Source organism: Nestor notabilis, unplaced genomic scaffold (assembly GCF_000696875.1).
Source record: "Nestor notabilis isolate BGI_N333 unplaced genomic scaffold, ASM69687v1 scaffold5619, whole genome shotgun sequence".
NCBI classification, from domain to species: Eukaryota; Metazoa; Chordata; class Aves; order Psittaciformes; family Psittacidae; genus Nestor; species Nestor notabilis.
In genome coordinates this window covers 33,267-54,973 of record NW_009943129.1, presented here as the reverse complement: position 1 = coordinate 54,973, position 21,707 = coordinate 33,267, and the positions used below count along the sequence as shown (strand labels likewise).

The following is a 21,707-nucleotide window of genomic DNA, read 5'->3' as shown; positions in this document are numbered from 1 at the left end:
AAATATGTCCTTCTAATCATTAAGAAGTGGCAGCCTGCCACAAGATTGTATCCCTGTCCTCGCCCTCTCTTTCCCATGAGCAAAAGATGTCACTCATTGTGTGCAAAGAGATTAGAAGAACTTTCTTTGGCTTACCTTATTTGATTAGCCTCCCTGCTAATACTACTGTCTTCTGGTAGTCATTGAGGTGAGGTTTTAATGAAATGTACAATAAGGCAACATCTGATGCTATCATTCATTATTTCTCATACTGTGACATAAGTTGTGGACACCTAGAGACTGAGGGCTCTTCTTCCAGGAGAAAATCCTGGTTATATACTGAATTGCCTTGATAAATAACTGATCTAGTGACCCTTGCAGGTGCAAATGGCAATTTGTAGTGTTTTTAAGCATAGATATATGACGTGATTTATGATTCTGATCAGGCAGCTTTTACAGATGGCATTGTAGTTTTCTCCATGGCAACGCTTTGCAGACGTGCTCAGCTGGCTGTGTTGCCATACAAGGTTCATAGCAAAAACTGCTGGTGTGGAGTTTCACTGTGTGGAATATGTGTCCTTTTCTTGGTTGCTGTTACCCTTCAAAACTCCATGCTGTAAGCTCTCTGTAGGCTACCTACCACAATTTTTACTGAAGGCATCTTTTACATCTGAGTCTTAAAGCTGACTTCTAATCCAACTTCTTTTTACATAGTCTTATCCAGATCTGTCCTTAACCCACAGGAACAAGAGTAGTTTTTGTTTTAACACTATAATCTTTTAATTAAATCAACCAGCTTGGGTTTTGCTTTTTTTTTTTTTTTTTTCTCTCTTTTATTCTTTCAGGTGTGATGAAACTCAAACCCTGTACTTGGCCTCTATACACTTTTGCATTAAAAATGCTTATCCCAGATGCTAGAATATCTGTAAAAGTGAAAAGGCTTTTCTTGAATGCATTGGTGGAATTCTTAGCAGCTCACACATGCTGTGCTTTTAAGTGGATTTTCGATGGTCTTCAGAAGATTAAATGCTCCTTGAAAAAGCTAATCTTTATTCTAGTAATGTAGGTTTGTGGCCAAATGAAACAAGTATGTTTGTCTGTGGAAAGTAGGGCTTTCTCTTTTGATCCAAATTTTTGTGATGGGTAACAGACTGCTATGCTTTGCATTACTTCAGTTATTATAAAATGTGTATTAAATTCTATAGAGTACAAGGAATTCAATGAAGGAGCACATTAGCTTTGAAGTGTGTTGGATTTTGGCATTATTTGTTCTTTGCTGACGCTACTCGTTATGATTTTAATTTTCTTATTAAAATGTATAATAATAATATCAGAGGTCCTTGGATATATACACTGAACGTGCATGGCTATGATATTTTTTCCAGTGACAAATTTCATACTTATCCCAACAATGTATTATTTTCCTTTCTGGAAATAAAGTGTCATCCAGTAATGTTCATTGCTGCAGACATGTTCAAGACAAAAACATATGGGGCACTGTATTACCTGTTAGAAAACTCGTGTTCTCTGATAACTGCTCAATAGGATGCAAATCAATCCCAAAATGAATTGTGTAGACACATCCCGTAGAGTACAGAAAGCTTCACGTATCCCACCAGAGACTGAGGTGGAGTTAAAAATACTTTGAGATGGATTTTTTTAATTTTTTTAATAAAGTTGTTAATTTCGGTTTCTTAACACATTAATTTTTAGTGCTTACTAAGGACACACTTTAATTGTTACAAGTGTATTAGATACTAGAACGGTATTTTTCACATTGTATGCTTGATTTGCAAGGATGCAGTGCAGTGAAATTTGTTCTTGATTAAACATACCAGCAGAATATTAGTAATACTTAAGGAAATTATTAGAGTGCAGGTTTTCTGTGAAATTCCTCTTGCTGTCCTCTAAGACAAGTGTTGTGTCCCAGTTTCTTCCAAGAAATTGTTTAACTGGAAGCTGGACACATTTCAGATAGTAATATTACCAAAAAGTAGATTTTTTGTTTTAGATGAAGCAGAGTAAGTTTTACACTATTCTGAATTTTGCAAATATTTCTGTTTGAAACCGTACCTTGACTTTTATTGAGATTCCAGAAAAATGATTTTTGGAGAAAGGAAGTGATGATTGTTTGCATAATACTCATTCCTGGCTAACATACCTATTTTTTTTGTCTGCTAGGTTGAAGACTGACAGAGCTTTGCGTTTGAGTATCATTGGTAAACAGAAACTTCTATTACTGCATACAGTATTCAACTTTTTAGCATAGATTTTAAGTTTTACCAATTTTATAGATAACCTAGTTAGAGTATATTTCTCTATAATAAGACTTTGTAATCTTAAAAGATTTTGTTGAAATGCTAAAATACCTGACGGTCACTCAAGTAGTATATACAGGATTGAATTTGAGGTGGCGTGTAACTTAGAGTGCAATCTTTAGTCAGTGTACATGACAACAGTGCAGTACAGATGAAATATCTGTTTTATATGAATGTGCATATATTTGTTGTGCATGTCTCCATGTTTTTTTAATTGCTTGTGAAAGAAAATAATATATGCAGGTTAACAGACATACTGTGCTAGCATATAAATTCAAAACTTTGAGACACAACCTGGAATATTTTTCTCTTTCATATGATTGACACTGCATCTTTTCAATTTAATCTGTCTAAGAATTGTGATGATCAGAGCTCTTGCTGAGTTCATGTTGGGTTTTTTCTTTGCCTTGGGGCCTTCTGAGGTTTCCATCTTAAGCAGTTGATACAGTGATATTTTAAAAACTAATTTTGAGTGAAGCAAATTGTATTATATTTTTTGCGTAAGGAAAAATATAAAATACATCTGAAATGATGGGAGAATATTTCTTTTATAGGTGCCTTCATACCTGGTACACACAGTACCAGTGAGTGTGTGATGCCATTCAGAATCTTGAAAAATGGGGGGTTAATTTAAAAGCTTTGAAGAACTTTAATCTGCGTTGGTGCTACAATGCTGTTGTAATCACTGATATTTATTCTTGTAGGAGAAAAATTGCAATGGTTTCAAAGTCACCTGGACCCCACTAAAATTGAGTACACAAAGAAGGAAGCTGGTGAACTAATTGAAAAGTAAGACTGGTGTCAAAAACAGGATGGGAAAGCTTGATTTGTCTTCTAAAATAATGTTCCTAAATAAGATCTGTGAAGTGATGATGACTCAGAGGAGGACTTTTTATATGTTACTGTTAATAATATCAATAGTTGATTTTATTGGAACTGAGGTTAATTATGTATTGAAAGATGCATATATTCACACTAGAATTAATCATATAAGTCATGTGTTTGGAGTTTTTTTATTTTTTAAGTATATCTCTGCATTTGTATTGCATGAAGGACCCAAAATGATCTGGACAGTAGTAAAGGCATGCCAGCTGGGTTATTCAGTGACACTTAAATGTGCAGATTTCATTCTACTTACTCCTTTATTCTTTAATTTTCTTTGCTGAGAAGATTAAACAGTACTCAGGTGGGTCAATTTTTAGGGCAGGAAGTACCAAAATTTAATCTGCTAAAACCAGCTCAGTTATTTCTGTGCTTCTGGATGTATGTACCTGTGACTTGTCACCTGGTAACTAGATAACATAATAGATATGTATTCTTATACAGGTATACTATATCAGTTTCCTTTCAGAAGCTTTAACATATATCCTACACTGTTCATGCAACCTGTGAATCGCTAATCAACGCTAGTGATACCACAAAGGCAATAAGAGCTTTTGTGAGATGATGTAGAACACATGCCAAAGAAGAATGTTACTTTAAATATTATTATTGAAGTTCAGCAATTAAAAATTAGGAATACTTAGATTTAACACTGGTCTTCCAGAGCAAGTGAATTATAATCATGTGGGAGTTTTGTTTTATGCAAGTACAGTTTAAAAATCAAACAAAAAGGCAAATAAAACCCCCTAATCTTCTGGATGCCACAGATGATTCGAATGAATTCTAAATGGAGCTTTTATTTTGAAGATTATAGTTCAAATCCAAGAAACATCTCTTGACTAATTTAGAAAATAAATACAATTAGAAAAATAACTCCTTAGATTATCAAAGTAATTCTGTTTTGCAAAAGTTTCGCATGACTGCATCTAGCATAAATGCATTTTATTTCTCTCAGTTATATGTGTCGATTCGATGCTGAATTGGAGCAGATTGAATTACAAAACAGTATTAAAGGTAGACAAGGCAGACAGCATGGTTCACGGGAAACTGTCATCAAGCAGACCATTGAACGTGAAAGACAACTCTATGAAGGCTATGGAATGGGTATGTAAAAGCATTACAATAAATCCTGTGGTCATACCTCCTCCTGCTCACAAGGCTAGAATCTAGGTGCAATTTCTAGGCATTGTCTTTATTTTTCTCTTTAAAGGAATTGACTAACTGCTAGGTATCTGCTTTGCAGAGGAGGGGCAGTGTAAAGAATAGAAGTAAAAAGATGGTGGAGATCTGATTCGTAGATTTCTCTTATAATATTTTGCTTTTATGCATTTTTGCTAGTGCTGCCTCTTTAGTTGCCGGCATTTGTAACCCATTTTTGAAACTAAAGTGAGATTTAATGCACCTGTCTCAAATACAAATACTGTTCAGCAGCTTGCTTGGACCTTAATTATATACGAAGTATTTTTTATTTTACAAGTACATTTCAGTTGATGTGCATGTTTTAACATACATCAGCATGAAGACTTTTATTTGCTCATGTGGACAATAGTCAGCATCACTTTCTCTACAAATTACTTACTTTCTTTAGGTGGTCTTCGTTGCCTGGACTCATGACAATGAAATCTTTACATGCAGCTTTCTCTATCATTCTTTTGATGATACACAAACTTACTGTTAGGGATAAACCTGTGGCCTGACTTGCCCCTTTCCATCAAGGTGGACCAGTGGCATGAGGAGCTTCAGGAAGTTTCTTAACATGCGAGAGTGGACTTTAGGGTTCATGAACTTGAAGAAAACCAAAGCCTCTTCAGAACAAGACCTTATATTCCACTAAGGTTGAGATGTGTTTCATGTGGGAGCATGATGCAGCAGAAATTGTAGTATCGATGTATTTCCAGAATTTGAATATTTCTGGAGTTTGACTATTAAAATTGAGGTATTCCAGGAAGAAATCCTGGGCTATTGTGACATATCTACTCTTCAGGCTCTAATGTACATGCATAAATGATAACCCACAAGTAGAAGAAAAAATTTTGCCTTCTGTTTTTCTTGGGTAGAGGAATTGAAAGCACTTGGAGTTTTTAAACACTCACCTTGGCAATTATCACAAATCTGAGTAAAATCATGCCAGATATTCCTGTTGACTTTTTCTTTATTACTGTTTATCTTCCTTTGGCGTAGCCATCTATGCCAGCAGATGATCTAATGAAATCTGAGGAGCAGTCATGTGAAAACCACAACAAGCATTAAAGCTGAAAATTTCTTCTTAAGAAGAAACACTTAAATTCTTTTTGAAGGTATTTTCTGGTATTGGAGGTAGTACACAGATAAAAGCTACATGTGAGAAAGAGAAATAAAAGACTGAAAATTTGATAGCCAGAACTAGGCTGAGGGGAAGCAGCAGTAATCTGGTGAAATAAGGGAGAAAGACAAAGGGATAATGAAAATGCAAAAAGCAAAGAGTTGTTTTGAGTAGAATCAAGTCAAAATAGTAGTGAAATTGATGTATTTTGCTTCAATAAATAAGCATGTTGGAGTTGAGTGATGAATTTAATTTCAATGCTAAAGTATTATAGAGATGCAGTCAGTCCTTCTAACAGTACATCATGGAAGAGATGAAAAATCTACATTATTTTGTGGTTAGGATACGTAGCACAGCAATGTTTGGGTTGTGTGCCATACTCTTCTTTCCCCTAGTTTATGTTGACCAGTAAAGAAAATCTGTGGCTTTAGAATTTTGCCAGTGATACTTTGTATTTTCATAACCTGCAGTGGCAGAGGAATTCAGGAATATCTGTATGACTTCATGCATAATCTTCGATTTCTTAGAAGGGGGAAAAGGTCATAGGCAATGGGTACTATGAATGTCATCAAATAGCTCAGTTATAGAAAATCTCCTTATTGATTTTGCTTTTAAATTTTAGTTCTTCCTTTTTTCTTTACTGTTTTGTAGAAAGCTGACAGGAAAAAAAGCAGTAAGGCTAGATAGAAAGATGTCAAATGCACAAGCACAACATAAAAATAAAGAAAAATCTAGAAATATTGTAAGCAAAATTTGAGGTTATTATAGTATTAGTAAGTAAATCATTCAGGGAGCATGGTGCAACTTCACATATTAAATACACTCTCAAATCATTCATTATTTGTTATCACAGCTGCTGCAGGTTTTGCTCTCTGTCTAGGACAGTATTAACTCAGAGAAAATAGTTGCTGCTAAATACTGTAATTAGAGATTGAGGATAAATGGAAAACAGCTGGAAACTGTGCTTTTATGCTCTAGCTCATTATTATCCCTGGAAACTAGTGAGTGGAGCTTTTATAACTGACTTGGTATTTGTTGGGCTTTTTTCTCCCTATTCTTGAACTTGGTTATTTCTTGTATGCATGTGCATTTGCTATGAAGAGACTACATGATATGAATTATTTACATTTAGGGAAGTCTTCTAAAATTTGATGCTTGCTCTCTCTTTATATCAGATATATGTAAATGAAAAATTAGTCTTTACTGTCTATTTACGAAAGTGGTAGATGTCCAAAAGCATAATAAATTTTAGTCTTTCTTTAAAAAAAGTAGTTGTACAGGGAATATTCAGTCTGTCTGTGTTGTTGAATTTTGTTAGCAGCTTCTTGTCACTTCATTACTCCTGAAATGTATCTACATTATTTGTAAAGCAGTTTTCTTGTTGATGTTGTAATTTACATTATTCCTGCAGATAGGACTAGAGTTTCTAGTTCTGTTCCTAATCTGGCAACTCTGTGGTTTGCAAACATACATGTAAGCATAACTTAAAAAACTTTGCCACTGCCAAAGCAGTAAAGAGCAATTCAGTACCAAATCTTGGTTGGTCACAGAATCTCTCCCCCTCAGAATGCCTACTTTCTCATGATATTGGTGAGCCCTGGATGACAGGCTAGATAAAACTATTAGAATATTCTCTTTGAAAAAAGTCCTTTGTAAGTTAATAAAAGGTATCAATGCTTTACAAGGTGGCTTTTTGGCTTTTTGTTTCGGGTTTGGGGTTTTTTTTTCCCCAACCAAAAAAAGCGGTTGACAGTTAAAAGTTTTGTCATTCATCCTAGTTTGTCTGAGAATAACACTGAACTGAATGTTGGAACAGTGCTTTCACAGAAGGAACAAATAAAAATCTCAGCCGGCACCTATTTCAGTTGGCCCAGATTAGCATGGTGCCACTTCTGCCAAACTGACTGTTTACATCACTGAGTCATGTCCTAGAAGCAAACCAAGTTGTCATTGCTCCTTGTAAAATAGCTGAGGCAAGGGAAGAACTTCTTTCTCTTGTGGGGGCTAGGATGTTTCAGCATTTGCCATCCAGCTGCCAGAAGTCCATTAGAATGTGTTCTGTTCAAACACCTGGCATCCTGCTCTACTCTTCCCAGTGTCTGTATTTTAAACACTCACGTTCTTGTACTGCATGGTAAATTTCATGAAGCATATTTAAGTGTTGGTTACATTTTCTTACTTGAATTAGCAGATTTACTTTCCTAACGACTGCTCTCTGTTGCTTGCAGTGGTGACTTAAGTGCTTCGAAGTTTTTTCCAGAAACATTTCAAAATACTTACAGACCACCTAGTGCTCATTAATTTAGAGTGAGGCCTGTGTATTTAGGCCAGCTTTGAAACTAAGTTTTGTTATTTTACCTTGTATCTGTTGTGAGTATTTATAGTGAGTTCTGAGGAGCGTAATTGTCTTTTTATTGTGTGAGTGAATGTCGGTTAAAAACAAGCATAACCAGATCTTGATCTTGGTTGAGGATGTTAGTTATGCTTTTAAATCAAATAATAAATTAATTATTAGTTTCTTCACTGGACTCTTTCTAAAGGGAAACTGTAAGTGCTTAAAAGTTTGCTATTTCTCAGATGTGCCAGAGAAAATGAAGCACGCTCTTTTTATTATTTGTCAGGATTGGATTTTCAGTAACTGGTACATCTGAAATCTGGACTGGTTTTTAGGTGTAAGTTCACTTCTTTTTCTTTAGCAGTGACAAGTCTTCCTGTTTATATATTGTTTTAGAAACTTTCTAATATGAATTCTCATTTTCTTGGGCTTTTAATCTCTGAAATAATACATTCAGCCCTTTAGCTCACATTTCTTTCTTTGAAATGAGACTCATGAATAATGTAACATATCTAATAGAATTTAATTTCATTCCCATTAGAGATCCCAGACATTATGAACAGAAAGCATCTTAAATATTTCAGGTAAGTTCTTTTTATTATCACTACTAATCTGTTTATGGAAAACAATGTTTCTGAATTTGACATGTTGTATGTCCTTTTTCCTAAAGAAGAATTTATGCGAAACTGTCAAAGGATTTGTCATTTGAAAAAGCAGACTAGGTATGCTGTTGCTATTTCAGCATTTATTAGCTGTTAGAAGCTAAATGCTGGTGACGGTTAACCATTAAAATATTGGAAAGGTTAGAAACCTTCAAAAGGTAGATATTCAGTTTCTGTAGCTTAAGTATCTTTTTTCAATATTCTTAGAGAATGCTTTCTCTTTACCTAGAATTCTGACCTCAGCTATTCACTAATTTGCAAAACACCCTAGCTTTTACTGTTACTGTTTAAGGATCAAGACATGAATTTATTGATAAATTGAATAACACTGTTTTTTTTTATCGAAATGAGATTTCAGATGGTAATTTTAGTCATATAACATCGTGACCTTAGATATTTATAGTCAGAACTCAACATTAAGTAACTAAACCAGCATTAAGTTCTTAGTCGTATTTTCTAAGATCCAGCTCTAGGTGTAGTAGATATTTGTGCGTACATACTAGTTGTAAATCTTAAGCCAACTGAGGACTTGTATCCAGTTACAGGACCTGGGAGCTGTGAAACTAGCTGCTAGCTCATCTGGGCCAGCAAGCAAATATGCCTTGCTAATGGATTGAATGAACGCTCTTGCTGACAGCTCTGTGAAATGAGATACTTTGGGAGGGGGTGGGGTGGGAAAGCCTTAATGAAAGCTTATGTTGCAAGGAATGATATACCATTATGCCACTAACTCCTAGGGGTGGTATGTAGCCAGAAGTCATGCTTAGAGGATGCTGGAATGAAGCAACAGGCTTCTGGCTGCTGTGTTTATAAATACACAATTGACTTCTTTTACTGGGATGTCTGATGGAAGTGTTGTATTATCTTGGTAGAGCAAAAATGTGTCTGTCTCCTAATTGACGAATGCTGGCTTTGCCCTTGCAAAAAATTATCCATGCAGTGCACTTACTTGTGATCAGGAAGGCATTCCATTAATTGAGTACTGGATTTGACTTATATATAAATGAACTCTTCCTCCTTCATGCAGCCTCCTTCATGCTTACTAACATTTTGTGTCCTCTTGAAGTCAGTCCTACAAGAATTTAACAGTTACCATAAATCATAATGAAGGACTTTATGTGCATGTGATATTAGCTCTGTAAATTGCGCCTCCAGATGAAAAAACTCTTCCAGTGTAAGCAACAAAAAAGCAGTTTGGGAGCTTAGTGTGTCAAACCTAAAAGCAGGTGGCCTGAAGTACCTGAGGAAACAAACAGTCTGTGGGAATAAAATGAATCATATTTTTTGTTCAGAATGTCAAATATGAAAGCACTTAATTCTTCACAGAGAAGTTACAGGTGGTGTAGTATACAAGATCAGGTGAAAACATTGGTGCTTATTCATACTGCAGTATAATTCAGAAAAGCAGCTTCACTTGAGTTAACGTCTTCTGAAGAAAGGTGAAGTAACTCTGCCACATTCCTTCTTTCTATTGGTAATGGGTTTTCATTACTTTTTTCTTTAAGAGAATGGGATGGTGATCTGAGGAAACTGCCGAACATCAAAATGAAAAAGCTCTCAGCTATGGATGCTGCTTGCAGTAACCCTGAGGTGGCAGATGTGGAAGCTAAAGAAGAATCGAATAAAGCAGAAGAGGAGGCCTAATGAGCACCAGCTGATTCAAGAGCTGAAAAAGCTGAAGGACATTGTAAGAAACCTATTTTAATGATCACTAGAAACAACAATAAATTCTAACTATATTTGCAAAGGCTTTTCTAGTTGCATTTTTTTATGAGCTCACTGTGTACCTATGGTAAACAGTAAATAGTATATTGCTGGGTAAAGCTGTATATTATTGGATAAAAAATTCTGAATATAAATGAATACTTAAAATCTTAATTGTGTCCTTCTCATAATGTACCTTCTCTTTAGTATGCTGGCTCCTGAGTTGACAAAGCCAACGTAGTTTGTCTTGAATTCCTGGCTAGTTGAGTACCTCTTCTCTGTTCATAGAGCAGTCAGGATTCAAACACCTGTTAGAAATACTTTGTAGTGGGAAATCCTTACCTTTTCTTAGTAGTGGCAAGAGTGTGTGTTATGGTCTATAAAGAGCGGGTACCCTGGTAAACAGTAGGGCCACCTATTGTCAACTTTTACTCATCGCTTGTGGTGGTGGCTGGGATGCCTCTAGCTGTGTGCAGTTTTGTGGAGAGCAGAAATAGGCCCCATCTCACGAAATCCAGAACACTCATCGTAGGTGGAAGAAATGGTCTTCCGCTTGGTGGAAATGTATATGCAGAATATCAGGTACATGGAGAATCAGTTAATCTTGAACTCTTACATTGTACCCATCCTGAGAATCTGTGTCAGGAACATAGAAAGCTGGAAAGACTTCAATAAAATACTGAGTACTTTATGTTTTGTCAAGAGAATTTGAGAGAATAACACTGTCTTCACCATTCTGTATTGAAGAATTCAGATCAGAAGCCAGCTGAATTCCTTACAGTCTGTTTTTAAATATCTTATGACCATTTTTTTTTCTTTCTTTGCTGCCCCCTCTTTTGAGAAAGCTGTACATTTTTAAATTAAGTTGCTTAGGACTTATAAATAGCAGGCTTGCTTTCTGAGGCAACTCTTTAGACACCTTTAAATGCGTTTTTCAAGAAGGTTCTTGGCTAATTCTCACTTATAATATTGTAGAATAATTTTTAAAAAAAGGACAAGGGCAAAGCCAAGGCTAATTTCACACTAGGGATTAAGTAGGACAACTCTTAGTGTGGATTAGATTGTTTGAGTACAGAAGTTGCAGTTCAGATGCACTGCCTGTATACTATGTAGCAGTCACAGTTCGGTGCCTTGTAAATTACATGGAAATAATTATTCCTGGTGGATAATCTTTCTGATACTCAATCCCCAATACATTTCTGTGTGTTAAACAACAAGGAATTGTCACAGTAAGTAGATATGTGGGTTCCCAGATTTCTTCTATGGGTAATTTTCTAGGTGTGTATTTTCTTAGCTGTACAATAAGTGTAACTGCTGAGTGTTATTCTGTTAACATCTATATTAAGTTCTTTTCACTCTTTACTAAATAGGCTTGTGCTATTCTTTTCTGTTTTAGATAACCAGTCTATTTAGGTACTATAGAAATAACTGTTGTCCTCCTTAAATTAATCTAAAGAAGAAACCTGAAATATTTAACAGAAGTGAAGCACATGTGAGTGATCTAATGCATTATCAGATGGACTGTAAATCTTGAACCAGGCTAGAGGTCTTATCCTCTGATACCAACCGTATCTCTACACTGTCGCATCACTGCTTTGTGTTTGTGTTTTAGAATCAAGTGTACTGAAGTGTTTTTTTTTAACTTTGTTAAATTGACCTGTTTTATGGAATTCAGCTTTTGATTTATAAAACTTTAGGTGTTATACTTCTGGGACCTCTGCAAAACATTTGACACCGTCCCACATGACATCCTTGTCTCTAGAGAGACATGGATTTGACAGGCGGACCACTTGGTGGATAAGGAATTGGCCGGATGGTTGCACTCAGAGAGTTGTGGTAAATTGCTCGATGTCCCAACTGGAGACCAGTGATGAGCGGAGTTCCTCAGGGGTCAGTGAAACTGGTGCTGTTCAGCATCTTTGTTGGTCACATGGACAGCGGGATTGAGTGTGCCCTCAGCAAGTTTGCTGATGACACCAAGCTGTGTGGTATGGTCGACATGCTAGAGGGAAGGGATACCATCCAGAGGGACCTGGCCAGGCTTGAGAAGTGGGCCAGTGCCAACCTCATGAAGTTCAGCAACATGAAGTGCAAGATCCTGCACCTAGGTCAGGGCAATCCCTGGTTGGAGAACGGATTGAGAGCAGTCCTGAGGAGGACTTTAGACTGTTGGTTGAGAAAAATCTTAATGTGAATGGCACTCTGCACTTGCAGCCCAGAAAGGCAGCTATATACTGGGCTGCATCAAAAGGAGTGTGGCCAGCAGGTCGAGGGATGTGATTCTCCCCCTCTACTATGCTTTCCTGAGACCCCACCTGCTGGACTGAGAGAGTTGGGCTTGTTCAGCCTGGAGAAGGGAAGTCTCTGGAAGAGAGACCTTATGGCAGTCTTCCAGTACCCTAAAGGGGGCCTATGAGAAACCTGGAGAGGGACTTTTTACAAGGGCATGTAGTGACAGGACAAGAGGAAATGGTTTTAAACTGACAGAGGGGGGATTTACATTAGGTATTAGGGAAAACTTTACTGTGAGAGTGGTGAGGCAGCAGAACAGGTTGCCCAGAGAAGCTGTGGCTGCCCCATCTCTGAAAGTGTTCAAGGCCAGGTTGGACAGCGCTTTGAGCAACCTGGTCTAGTGGATGGTGTCCCTGCCCATGGCAGTGGGGTTGGAACCAGATGATCTTCATGGTCCTTTCTAACTGAAATCATTCTGTGATTATGATTCTGGTGGAAGCTGAGCCAAGGTAATTGGTCTGAACTGAAGTCGTGTATGTGTTTTTCAGTGCTTTGACAGATACTGCTTTTTAGAAGGTTCATCTTAAATTTTTGCTTGTATACAACATCTGATGTGCTTTGAAATTTTAAGTAGAAATGTTGCAGAAAATGTCACTTTCCCATCACACTGGTTAAGATACAGAAGGAAAATGAGTAAGATAACTACCTGTCAGAGTAATGACAGGTGAATGCTTTAAAAAAGATCGTATCACAAAGATATGAAGAATAAGATGTTCTATATTCCTTGAAACAGTTCAGTTATAAGACATTACAAAAATTAATTATGACTTGTGTGGTTGATGTGATAGTCAAATATTTGAAGTGATTTCTTTTTTAACACTTGTTATTTACACATCAAGAACATGTTTACAATTTGGACTTCGTTGAATTTGTGGACTTTCTCCTTTGAAGGCCATGTTTTCTCTACTTGTTTAGCTGGCTTTTTAAAATGTTTTGTTGAACTACTGCATAAGTAATGAACAAAGAACAGGTTCTGTGTGTGAACTTTTTATATTGAATTATAAGAAAAAAACCTATGCAGCTGTGAAGTATTCGTATTTGAATTGAAAAGTAATCTAGGCTTAAGTTGATGATGTGCCAGTTTGCCAGATGAGTTTTGTTGCAGAATACTAATGTGGCAATGGGAAAGAAAAAAGAGAAAAAAGCTATGTATTTATTGATTTACTTTTAATTTCTGTGCTCAGAGTTTTGGTACCAAGAGGCCTGGAGGGAAAGGGAATGTAGAGAGAGTCTCTTGCCTCACATGTGTTACTGAGACAAGATAGTACAATTTCTTCTATCAGTTTCATAATCCAATCATGCCTGTGCTTTAAAGTCGGCTATTAGGGTTCTGTATGCTGGTGAGTTTCTTCCCTATGGTGGAAAAAAATGAATGATCTCAGGAGTTCTGAATCATTATTCTATTTCTTTAAAATTAAAATCTAGAAAGCAGGTGCCTTTTAAAAGTGGGAATGGGAAATATTTCTGTGATGTTCTCTGTTCTTACAAACTTGTCTTGAAATCCTGTGCATTTGTAACTAAGGATTACAGACTTCAATGTTAAATCCTCTATTATAATTTTCAGTAACTGATGGGCTTCTGTGGTTAAAGATTAATGTTATGGAAATCTATTTCATTCTTAAATTGTCAGATACTGCTTCACAATATTTCTTCATTTTTAACTGCAAAGTTGTGATAGTTAATACTCAAGTTTCTTTAATTATAAGGGCTCCTTTAAATACAAAAAAAATCAAACAAAAAAGTAACACTTTAACATGGAAAGCCACTTTTATGTAAGAACTTTGGGGTTTTTTAAATGTACTTTCTATGTTTTTACACTTTGCAGTCTACTTACTAACCTGTACTTAGTAGCTGTACTTCTACTCCAGCCAGCCTTGGAGAGAGATTTTGCTAAAGAACCGGCTGAATTACATTCAAACTTTCAGAAGCATCTGAGTTGTTCTCTGATTCTGCAACTTACTCCATTGATGGTCTCAGCTGGAAAGAACCAGCTGACTTTAATTCCAGTAGCAGTATGATTTTTTTTTTTTTATGTAAAAAAAACGAATGTTGATTTAAAAAAAACCCAACCAACAAAAAAAAAACCCCATAAACCTAGAAAACATTATCCTTCTCAAGGCTGGTTTTATGCAGTAGGTTAATTAATTTACAGTTTTTTAGTGTTGGAAACTAATGTGACTGAATTAATGGAACTGTTCATGGCTTACCAGTCTGATCCACAAACTTGGTTCTAAAGGGATGAGACTTCCACAGTTGTGATGTGGAGAAACAAGCACACAGTGAAGCACTTCGCCACAGCATTATATTTTTCATCTTTTTCCTCTGCCAAAGTATGTGTCGATCCTTATGGAACTCCAGTATGTGCAATGGGATGCAAGGAGTCAAAAAGGCAATGTATGTGAACCATTTTGTGAGCCATTCCTAAGTAGTTCAAGGAAGATACTTAAAGATTACATTATGTGTGTTTATTTATTTTTATGTCTTTGATTAGAATAGCATATTTACTCATCTCTCTAATGACACTGTTGTATGTGAGGACAGAATCTGGGATCTGAAAGTATGCATTTAAGTTGGAATGCAACTACCTAAAAACTTTTTTTTTAATCACCAGGCAGATAGGAAAGAGCATTATAAAGGACATTACTTTTTCTCAGAAGAGAAAGTTCTCTGCTTAAGGAATCCTCCAGACTTCATTTTCTAGTAAAGGCAAAGAAACACCCACATTACAGAAGTCTGTCAGATTGGCTTGTTTGGTCAGCCTCAGCATGATACAATGCCTACATCATATTTCTATCTTCTAGCTCTTTCAAGAGTAAAAATACACTATTCTTGACTTTCTCCTGGAAAGTCTTTCTCCTGGAAGTTTTACAAAGGTGAGAAGCTTTGCTAATGAGGTGTTGTGATTTATGCACAGCAGTTTAAGCTGTTGCCTTAAATACAGCTAAGCAAGATCCTGTGCAGAGGTCCTATAATGAAAATCTAAAAATAATCTGACAGTCAGAGACTTACTGTAGAGGTCCTATAATCAAAGTTCCGTAAGTCTTAACTGCTTGTATTGAAAATACTGCCCAATTTTCATAAAAGGAGGAGTTTAATATGTAACTAGTTACGTGTTACAAATGAAAATAAAACTATATAAAATTTAAACTGAGTTATTAGACCAAAATGCCAGCATTACTCTAAAAACAGAAGCATTTTCTAAATAAATATAGAAAGGTGGCAGCATTCTACTAATGTCAGGTCATGTTCAAGTTCATACGTAGTCAAGCAGGACAGTAGCATGCTGATTTGAAAATTTATGAGGTGACAATGCCCATTGCTAGGATATGATCTAGCCAAAAATTCTTACACACACTTTTTTAATGAAATATTTCTGGTTTTCTCCATCCCTCAAAACGTACTAGCAAGCCTTCAGGTAAAGTGGCACTTGAAGATTTGCCAAAACCTTTGCCTGAACTTTCTTCTAGACTGATTTGTTCTTTTGACTGTATTCTTTACGACTCCTGTAAGTAGTAGTCTTGCTCCTGAACCATTAAGATTTTGTTGGTTGGTTTGTTGTTCTTTTCTGAGTTTATTTTTTAATATAACCCATCTAAATCTTGCTGCTTTACTTTCCACTTCTATGCTGTTTGTGAACCGTTACCAAATTTTGTAGAACATGTTGTTTGCCATGTTGTCAAGACATATGCATACACAGATGTAATGATCCATGCTTCATTATAGCCTAATTTCTTCAAATTATAAATTGCACAAAGTCTGAAGGCATTGTAACTATATGGTATTTCTGAAAGAAAAAAACCCCAAACATGCCATTTATTGAACTAGATGACCCTAAAGAAATGAGAAAAAGTTAAGCTTTGTGTCATATGTGCTGGATGGCTTCCCATGTGGCTTTCAAGAGCAGTTATCCATTGCTAAAATAAGACCCAATTTAGTTAACACACAAATTACTGTGACTTGCCTTCTTTGCTTTTTATTTGGAATAGTGCTGATTATTGTATTTTTATGTATATTACCTGTGAGCCATTTAAAAAAGAAAGTATTCAGTGTGATAACTGTGACTCAGACTCAGTCATAAGTATTTGCAAGTAATAGAAAAGCAAGTTTGTCCCTGGACCCACAGTCTGCAGCAGACTGAAATCATTCTGTTCTCAACCATGCTGTAAACTTTATTGAAGGTTATTTTATTGGGAGACAGGGGGAGGGAGAGTGTGTGAGTAAATATAGCATATTTCCTTGTTTATGTGTATACAGAGAGCAAACTGGACAGAAATGTGTGTTCTAATGGTGCCCTTCATCAAGAGATTTGAACATTTGTGTGCAAAGCAAGAAGGCATAGTGACATACCTGTTTTTCCATATGCTAAGAAATGGAAGTGAATAGATCTTTATTACTAGAACTTCTTTGGTTGTGCTGTTTCTTCTGTATTATGTCTTGTAGGGATTTGTGAATCCATCTTTGATTTGCATGGTGAGCTAGTTAGGGCAATTTTATCAAAATGAACAATCTGTTGGCCTTGGATGTAGGGAATGTAATGTGTTAGAACACTTCTCCTGTGTTTCGAACATATATTCTTAGCAGCCATATGATGACTTATTCCAGCTAGAACTGTGAAGTTTTGAAACTTATCCCACAGTCTCCCAGGCTGACAATATAAGGGAAAGATACAGGGTAGGTGGGTACAACCTTCTTAAGAAAGCTAAATTTGTAGTTTGTTTGGGATGCTGTGTATTTATCGAGATAGGATATTTTCTTTGGTTTTACACCTGACTGAAAGTACAGACTCTTTTATAATGCGAACATAACATATTTCTTTTCATTAAAAAAATGCATCTTTAGGTTTTGTTGAAAAGTAGAAGTCTAAAATAATAAAAAAGGGAACATGACCCATTCTGACAATCAAAGGTAGGATTAGCTTTAAACCACCTAAGTGTCCAACCGAGCTTTAAAGCTTTCTAGCGTTGGACATTCCACAGTCACATATAACAAACAGTTCATTACAAAGCACTGCTCTCCTTAGGAAGTGTTCTTTTTATCCTCCTAGAGTTGAAGCCATATACTAGTTTTCCATTTTGCTATGGATGTAAATAGGTTGCTTTCTGGACGTTCTTTATGCAGTTAAAGCCTGTTCTCAGTCTTCCCTTCTTCAAGTTAAACAACCAAAGCTCTTTTCAAGTGTTCTTGTACTGTAAGGTATTTTCCTGAGCATGATGCCACAGCCTGCTACCCAGAACAGCCACTCTGAGTTAGCAGGTATGTCAATATTAAGTACATAGCTGAGTGTACTATTTACCTTTCTTACAAGACTGTGGTCTTGCCAAATCATTTCAGCATTTGGTGCTCTCTATAATAAAACTGACACATGTAGAATACTACAGTAATTTGGGTCATTCGTTTAATACAAATACATTTTTTTTCACAACAATAAGCAGATACATTACTTTTGTTTCCCTTATCTTCTCTCTTTCAGTACACATTCAACCACAATTTTTCTTTTGCAAAAGAGAGGGAGTTAAACAAGTAACACAAACTTGTAGTTCCAAATATTATACACAGTAAAATATTTTCATCTTAGAGTAAGTTTCATTGCATTATTAGAAATTATAAATGGGTTTTTCTGATGATGGGAAATTACTATTTTTTTCTACACAACAAAAATAAACACTGCCTTCCGATACAGCAGTGTGTGAATGGCACAGTTGGACTAGTTGAGAATCTTTGTAATGCTAATGATGGTCAACAGTGGTATGTTTATGCCAGTTTGAAATAAATTTTATAATGCTTGTAACTTAAAACAGGAAAAGAAATGTGCTTGTTCACAGGTTAGGAGTATCTTCTTTAAAATTCCAGATCTGATTTGACACCAGATTACTTCTACCTACCTTCATTAAAACTTTCCTTAAACAAGAATGCAGATTAAGCTGCTCTTGGTAATGGCTGCTTAGAGCAAGGTTCTGCCCTTGTGGGTTTAGCCAAGGCTAAATTCCACTGTCAGCATCTTTCTTTGAGATGCACTGTGGTTACACAGGCAGTTTGGTATGGATCTTCATTTAATATGTTATTTTCATTAAAAAGTCTTAGAATGTATCTTAAAACTTTCAGCATACCGTTTTTTTTGCAAGATAGAATCCTGTGTTTGTTAAATTGAGAGACAAAATTGTGCTTTGTGTAGGAATGAAAAAATATTTGCTGGTAAGCAGCAGTCTGGTGTCTGTATTTGTGCACCTTATTCATGCAGACCTGTATCCAAGGCATGGTTGTGTGAATAGCTCGTTGCCCTTTTGAAGAGGTAGCACCCTGCTTCAGAACCAAATTCCAATCCTGCATGAAATCCCTGAAAGCTCTAGAATATCCAGTGCACCTAAGAAGATAAAGGGATGCACGGGGCTAATACTGTAATGCTTTAAAAGGTTAAAGACTGCTTCAAGCTGCAGACTTTTTGTCTGTCTCAGCAGACAATGTCCTGTTTTGCTGCTTTTCCTGCTGTCTAATATTTCAAAGGGAAAGGAGGAATTTCAAGTCTTTCTCCGTTCTTGTGTTTCACTAGCTGTAAGCTCAGTTGCACGTGTAGTTGAGATGAGTTCTGAAATAGCGTTTTGAAGTTAAAGTCATCAGTATAAAATTCTGCAAGTTGTCTGTTCTGTGGCCGACTCTCCAGTATATTTTAAAAAAGGTACAGTAATCTTGTTGGATGCTAGAGTCTGCTTTCAGAAGCCTCAGGTATTTTCTTTGAGCTGAATTTTCTACTTGTTCAAGAAAAAAACCAATGTGAATTAGTCTCCAGTGAAGTGTCAAAACAGGCGATAAAGTACTTTCAATGGGGTCATGAATCTATAGCAGGTCAAAGAAAAAGTTGGCTAAGGAAGCAGGGTTACTGTCACTTTGTAAGAAAATCTCTGATTATTTCATAAAGCTGTTAATTTATCTATCTTCCATAATAATGTTCCTTGTCAGTCAATTTTGCTATGATTCATCAGGTTTTATTGTAAATATCATCCCAAACATTTAGATGCAACTAGTAATTTTAAGTGTCTAACTTCAGATTTAAGATTTACTTTTTAGCACGTAAATTTACACTTCTTGAAAACCATGCCTTTGCAGACTATTTTAAATGTGCAGTTGTGAGGCATTCCTTAGTACTGTCATAATTTTCTGAAGGCCTTCTGAAGCCTCCTTCACAGTTACAAACAGAGAAATGATTTGGTTACTCTTGTATGTCATTTCAAATGAGAAGCTGCTACAATTCCAATTTGAAATTGTAGAATTGGGAAGTTATTTTGTATGAAAAGTTTGTGGTGTTATGTGAAATCTTAAACATCAATCCAACTCACCTGGAGACACAGTAAATATTAATATGTATCTAGGGACTGTTCAAGCACCAAGATTTTGTGTTCTGTTTAGCCAGATGACAATCACTTAGTCACAGCAAAATTACATGAACAATTCCAGTACAAAAGAACATAATGGTCTGATAAAAGACACATTTCTTGCTAATACTGCTACTTCTAATGTTCCCTGACCCTTAAGCCAGTAAACACATTTGCAAAGGAATGCCTGATATATGAACTCTAATACATCTTAGGTCCAGCACCCTGGATAATTGCAAGAATGGACTGATTCTCTTATTTAATTATAGATATTTGAGTATGTAAAGAGGAAATTTACCAAGGCTTCTGTAGAAGTCTAGTTCACTTGTAATTGTGGCAGATTTCCCCCTTTAAATGAACCTGTCTTTTCCTATCCTCTTTACTCTGGTTCTTTATTTGCTTGTTTGCTTTTCCTCCTTTACCTAAATAAAAGATAAAAAAAGAACTTTAATCTTTTTTTTTTTTAAATATACATTGCATTCGGGCCCCAGACTTGTCCATGCCAGTATGTAACTACTCCAAGTCAATACTGTCTGTTGTGTCCTGATGGTAAACATCACTGGTATGAGAAGTGAATCACAAAAATGGTTTTTTATATATAATTCACCCTGTTGGACACAGTATTACATCTACATTCATTTATCTATTGCACCTTTTAATGCTATTCACACTTCATTTTTATATGAGGATGTTCAAAACACAAAGTTAACTGAACTGTAAATCTCTAACACCTCAAGTTTACCTGTACAGAGGGAAACCATTGATTTATTTTCTCAGGAAGATAAAAACTACCTTTTCAGAACAAGGAGATAAAAACTAATGTTCTCTTAAAATATGTAGGTATATTGTCTTATGTCTACTGTTGTGTATCATGAATCTTAAAAACTGAAACCAAAACTGGCTTCCATCTTTCCTATGTGTCATTCTTTTTCAGACCTTTGATAATATGCTATTTACTTTTGGTGGTTTTGCACTGACCTGCGTTTTTTTCATTTATAGTTCTGCCTCAAATCGTTGTGTATCCAATTTATGTCTAATTCACTCTTACAAAGCAAAATAAACAGCTGAGCCGCTCTTCTAAATGCATATCTACATATTCTCTCCTTCCTGTTCTTGTTTTGCTGACAGCTATATTTAAAAATTATCTGTAGCTTACAGAGACATGAGTGTATACTGGTTGGAGTTGCTTGCTTTTCAAAAATTCAGGCATGTTTAAAACAATACTACCCTTCCAATGTCTCAAATATCCTCAGTTGATACAGCTGCCCAAACATTCAGGCTCCACTGCAGTCACATGAATGTGTGTTACCATATGAGACTTACTTAGAAAGTGAGTGCTGTGATACAGCTCTTTGTACTTCGCTTCACTTAATGCATATAACTTGACTGGTACCCTTTTGAAGTGCATCTTTAAGAAGATAGATAAATAGCAAATACACAACTCTTAGTAGTAAACAGATGAAAGGTTTTTTTTTTCTGTAAACAAAATGATTCTATCAATCAATCAGATCTGTTCCTACTTTCCCACCTATCCAATTTAAATTAAAAAAAAAAAAAAGAAAGAAAAGAAAGTACTATTGTCACATTGGTTTGGCATTGTCTGTTAAACCTGTTCTCTATTGCACTTTCTACACTTCCACTTTCACTACACTTGCTGACTAGTTGAGGAACTACTTCACAAACGGTCACATTCCATACAGTAACAAGTTGCTTCGCTGGATCCATTTTCCTTGTAGGATTTTGTTTTTTGTGTGGTTTTTGTTCTTTTTAACTGAAAAAAATGTAGTCGTTTCTGCTCTCTTTTAGCATTCGTAGTGTAGAAAACACTACACCTTATTCTGCAAGTAGGAAACAATGCTGTGGCTG

General features: G+C 35.9%; 1 protein-coding gene across 1 annotated transcript; it reads left to right on the top strand.

Moving 5' to 3' along the window:
* Nucleotides 1–2,160: 2,160 nt before the first annotated feature.
* Nucleotides 2,161–10,226, top strand: TMA16 (translation machinery associated 16 homolog (S. cerevisiae); the record flags this gene model as incomplete). The annotated part of the gene is made up of 5 exons (XM_010021745.1): nt 2,161–2,198; nt 3,002–3,086; nt 4,135–4,283; nt 8,358–8,400; nt 9,984–10,226. Coding segments are annotated over 5 exons (454 nt in total), but the record flags the coding sequence as incomplete, so codon positions are not given.
* Between the last annotated feature and the right edge of the window lie 11,481 nt (nt 10,227–21,707).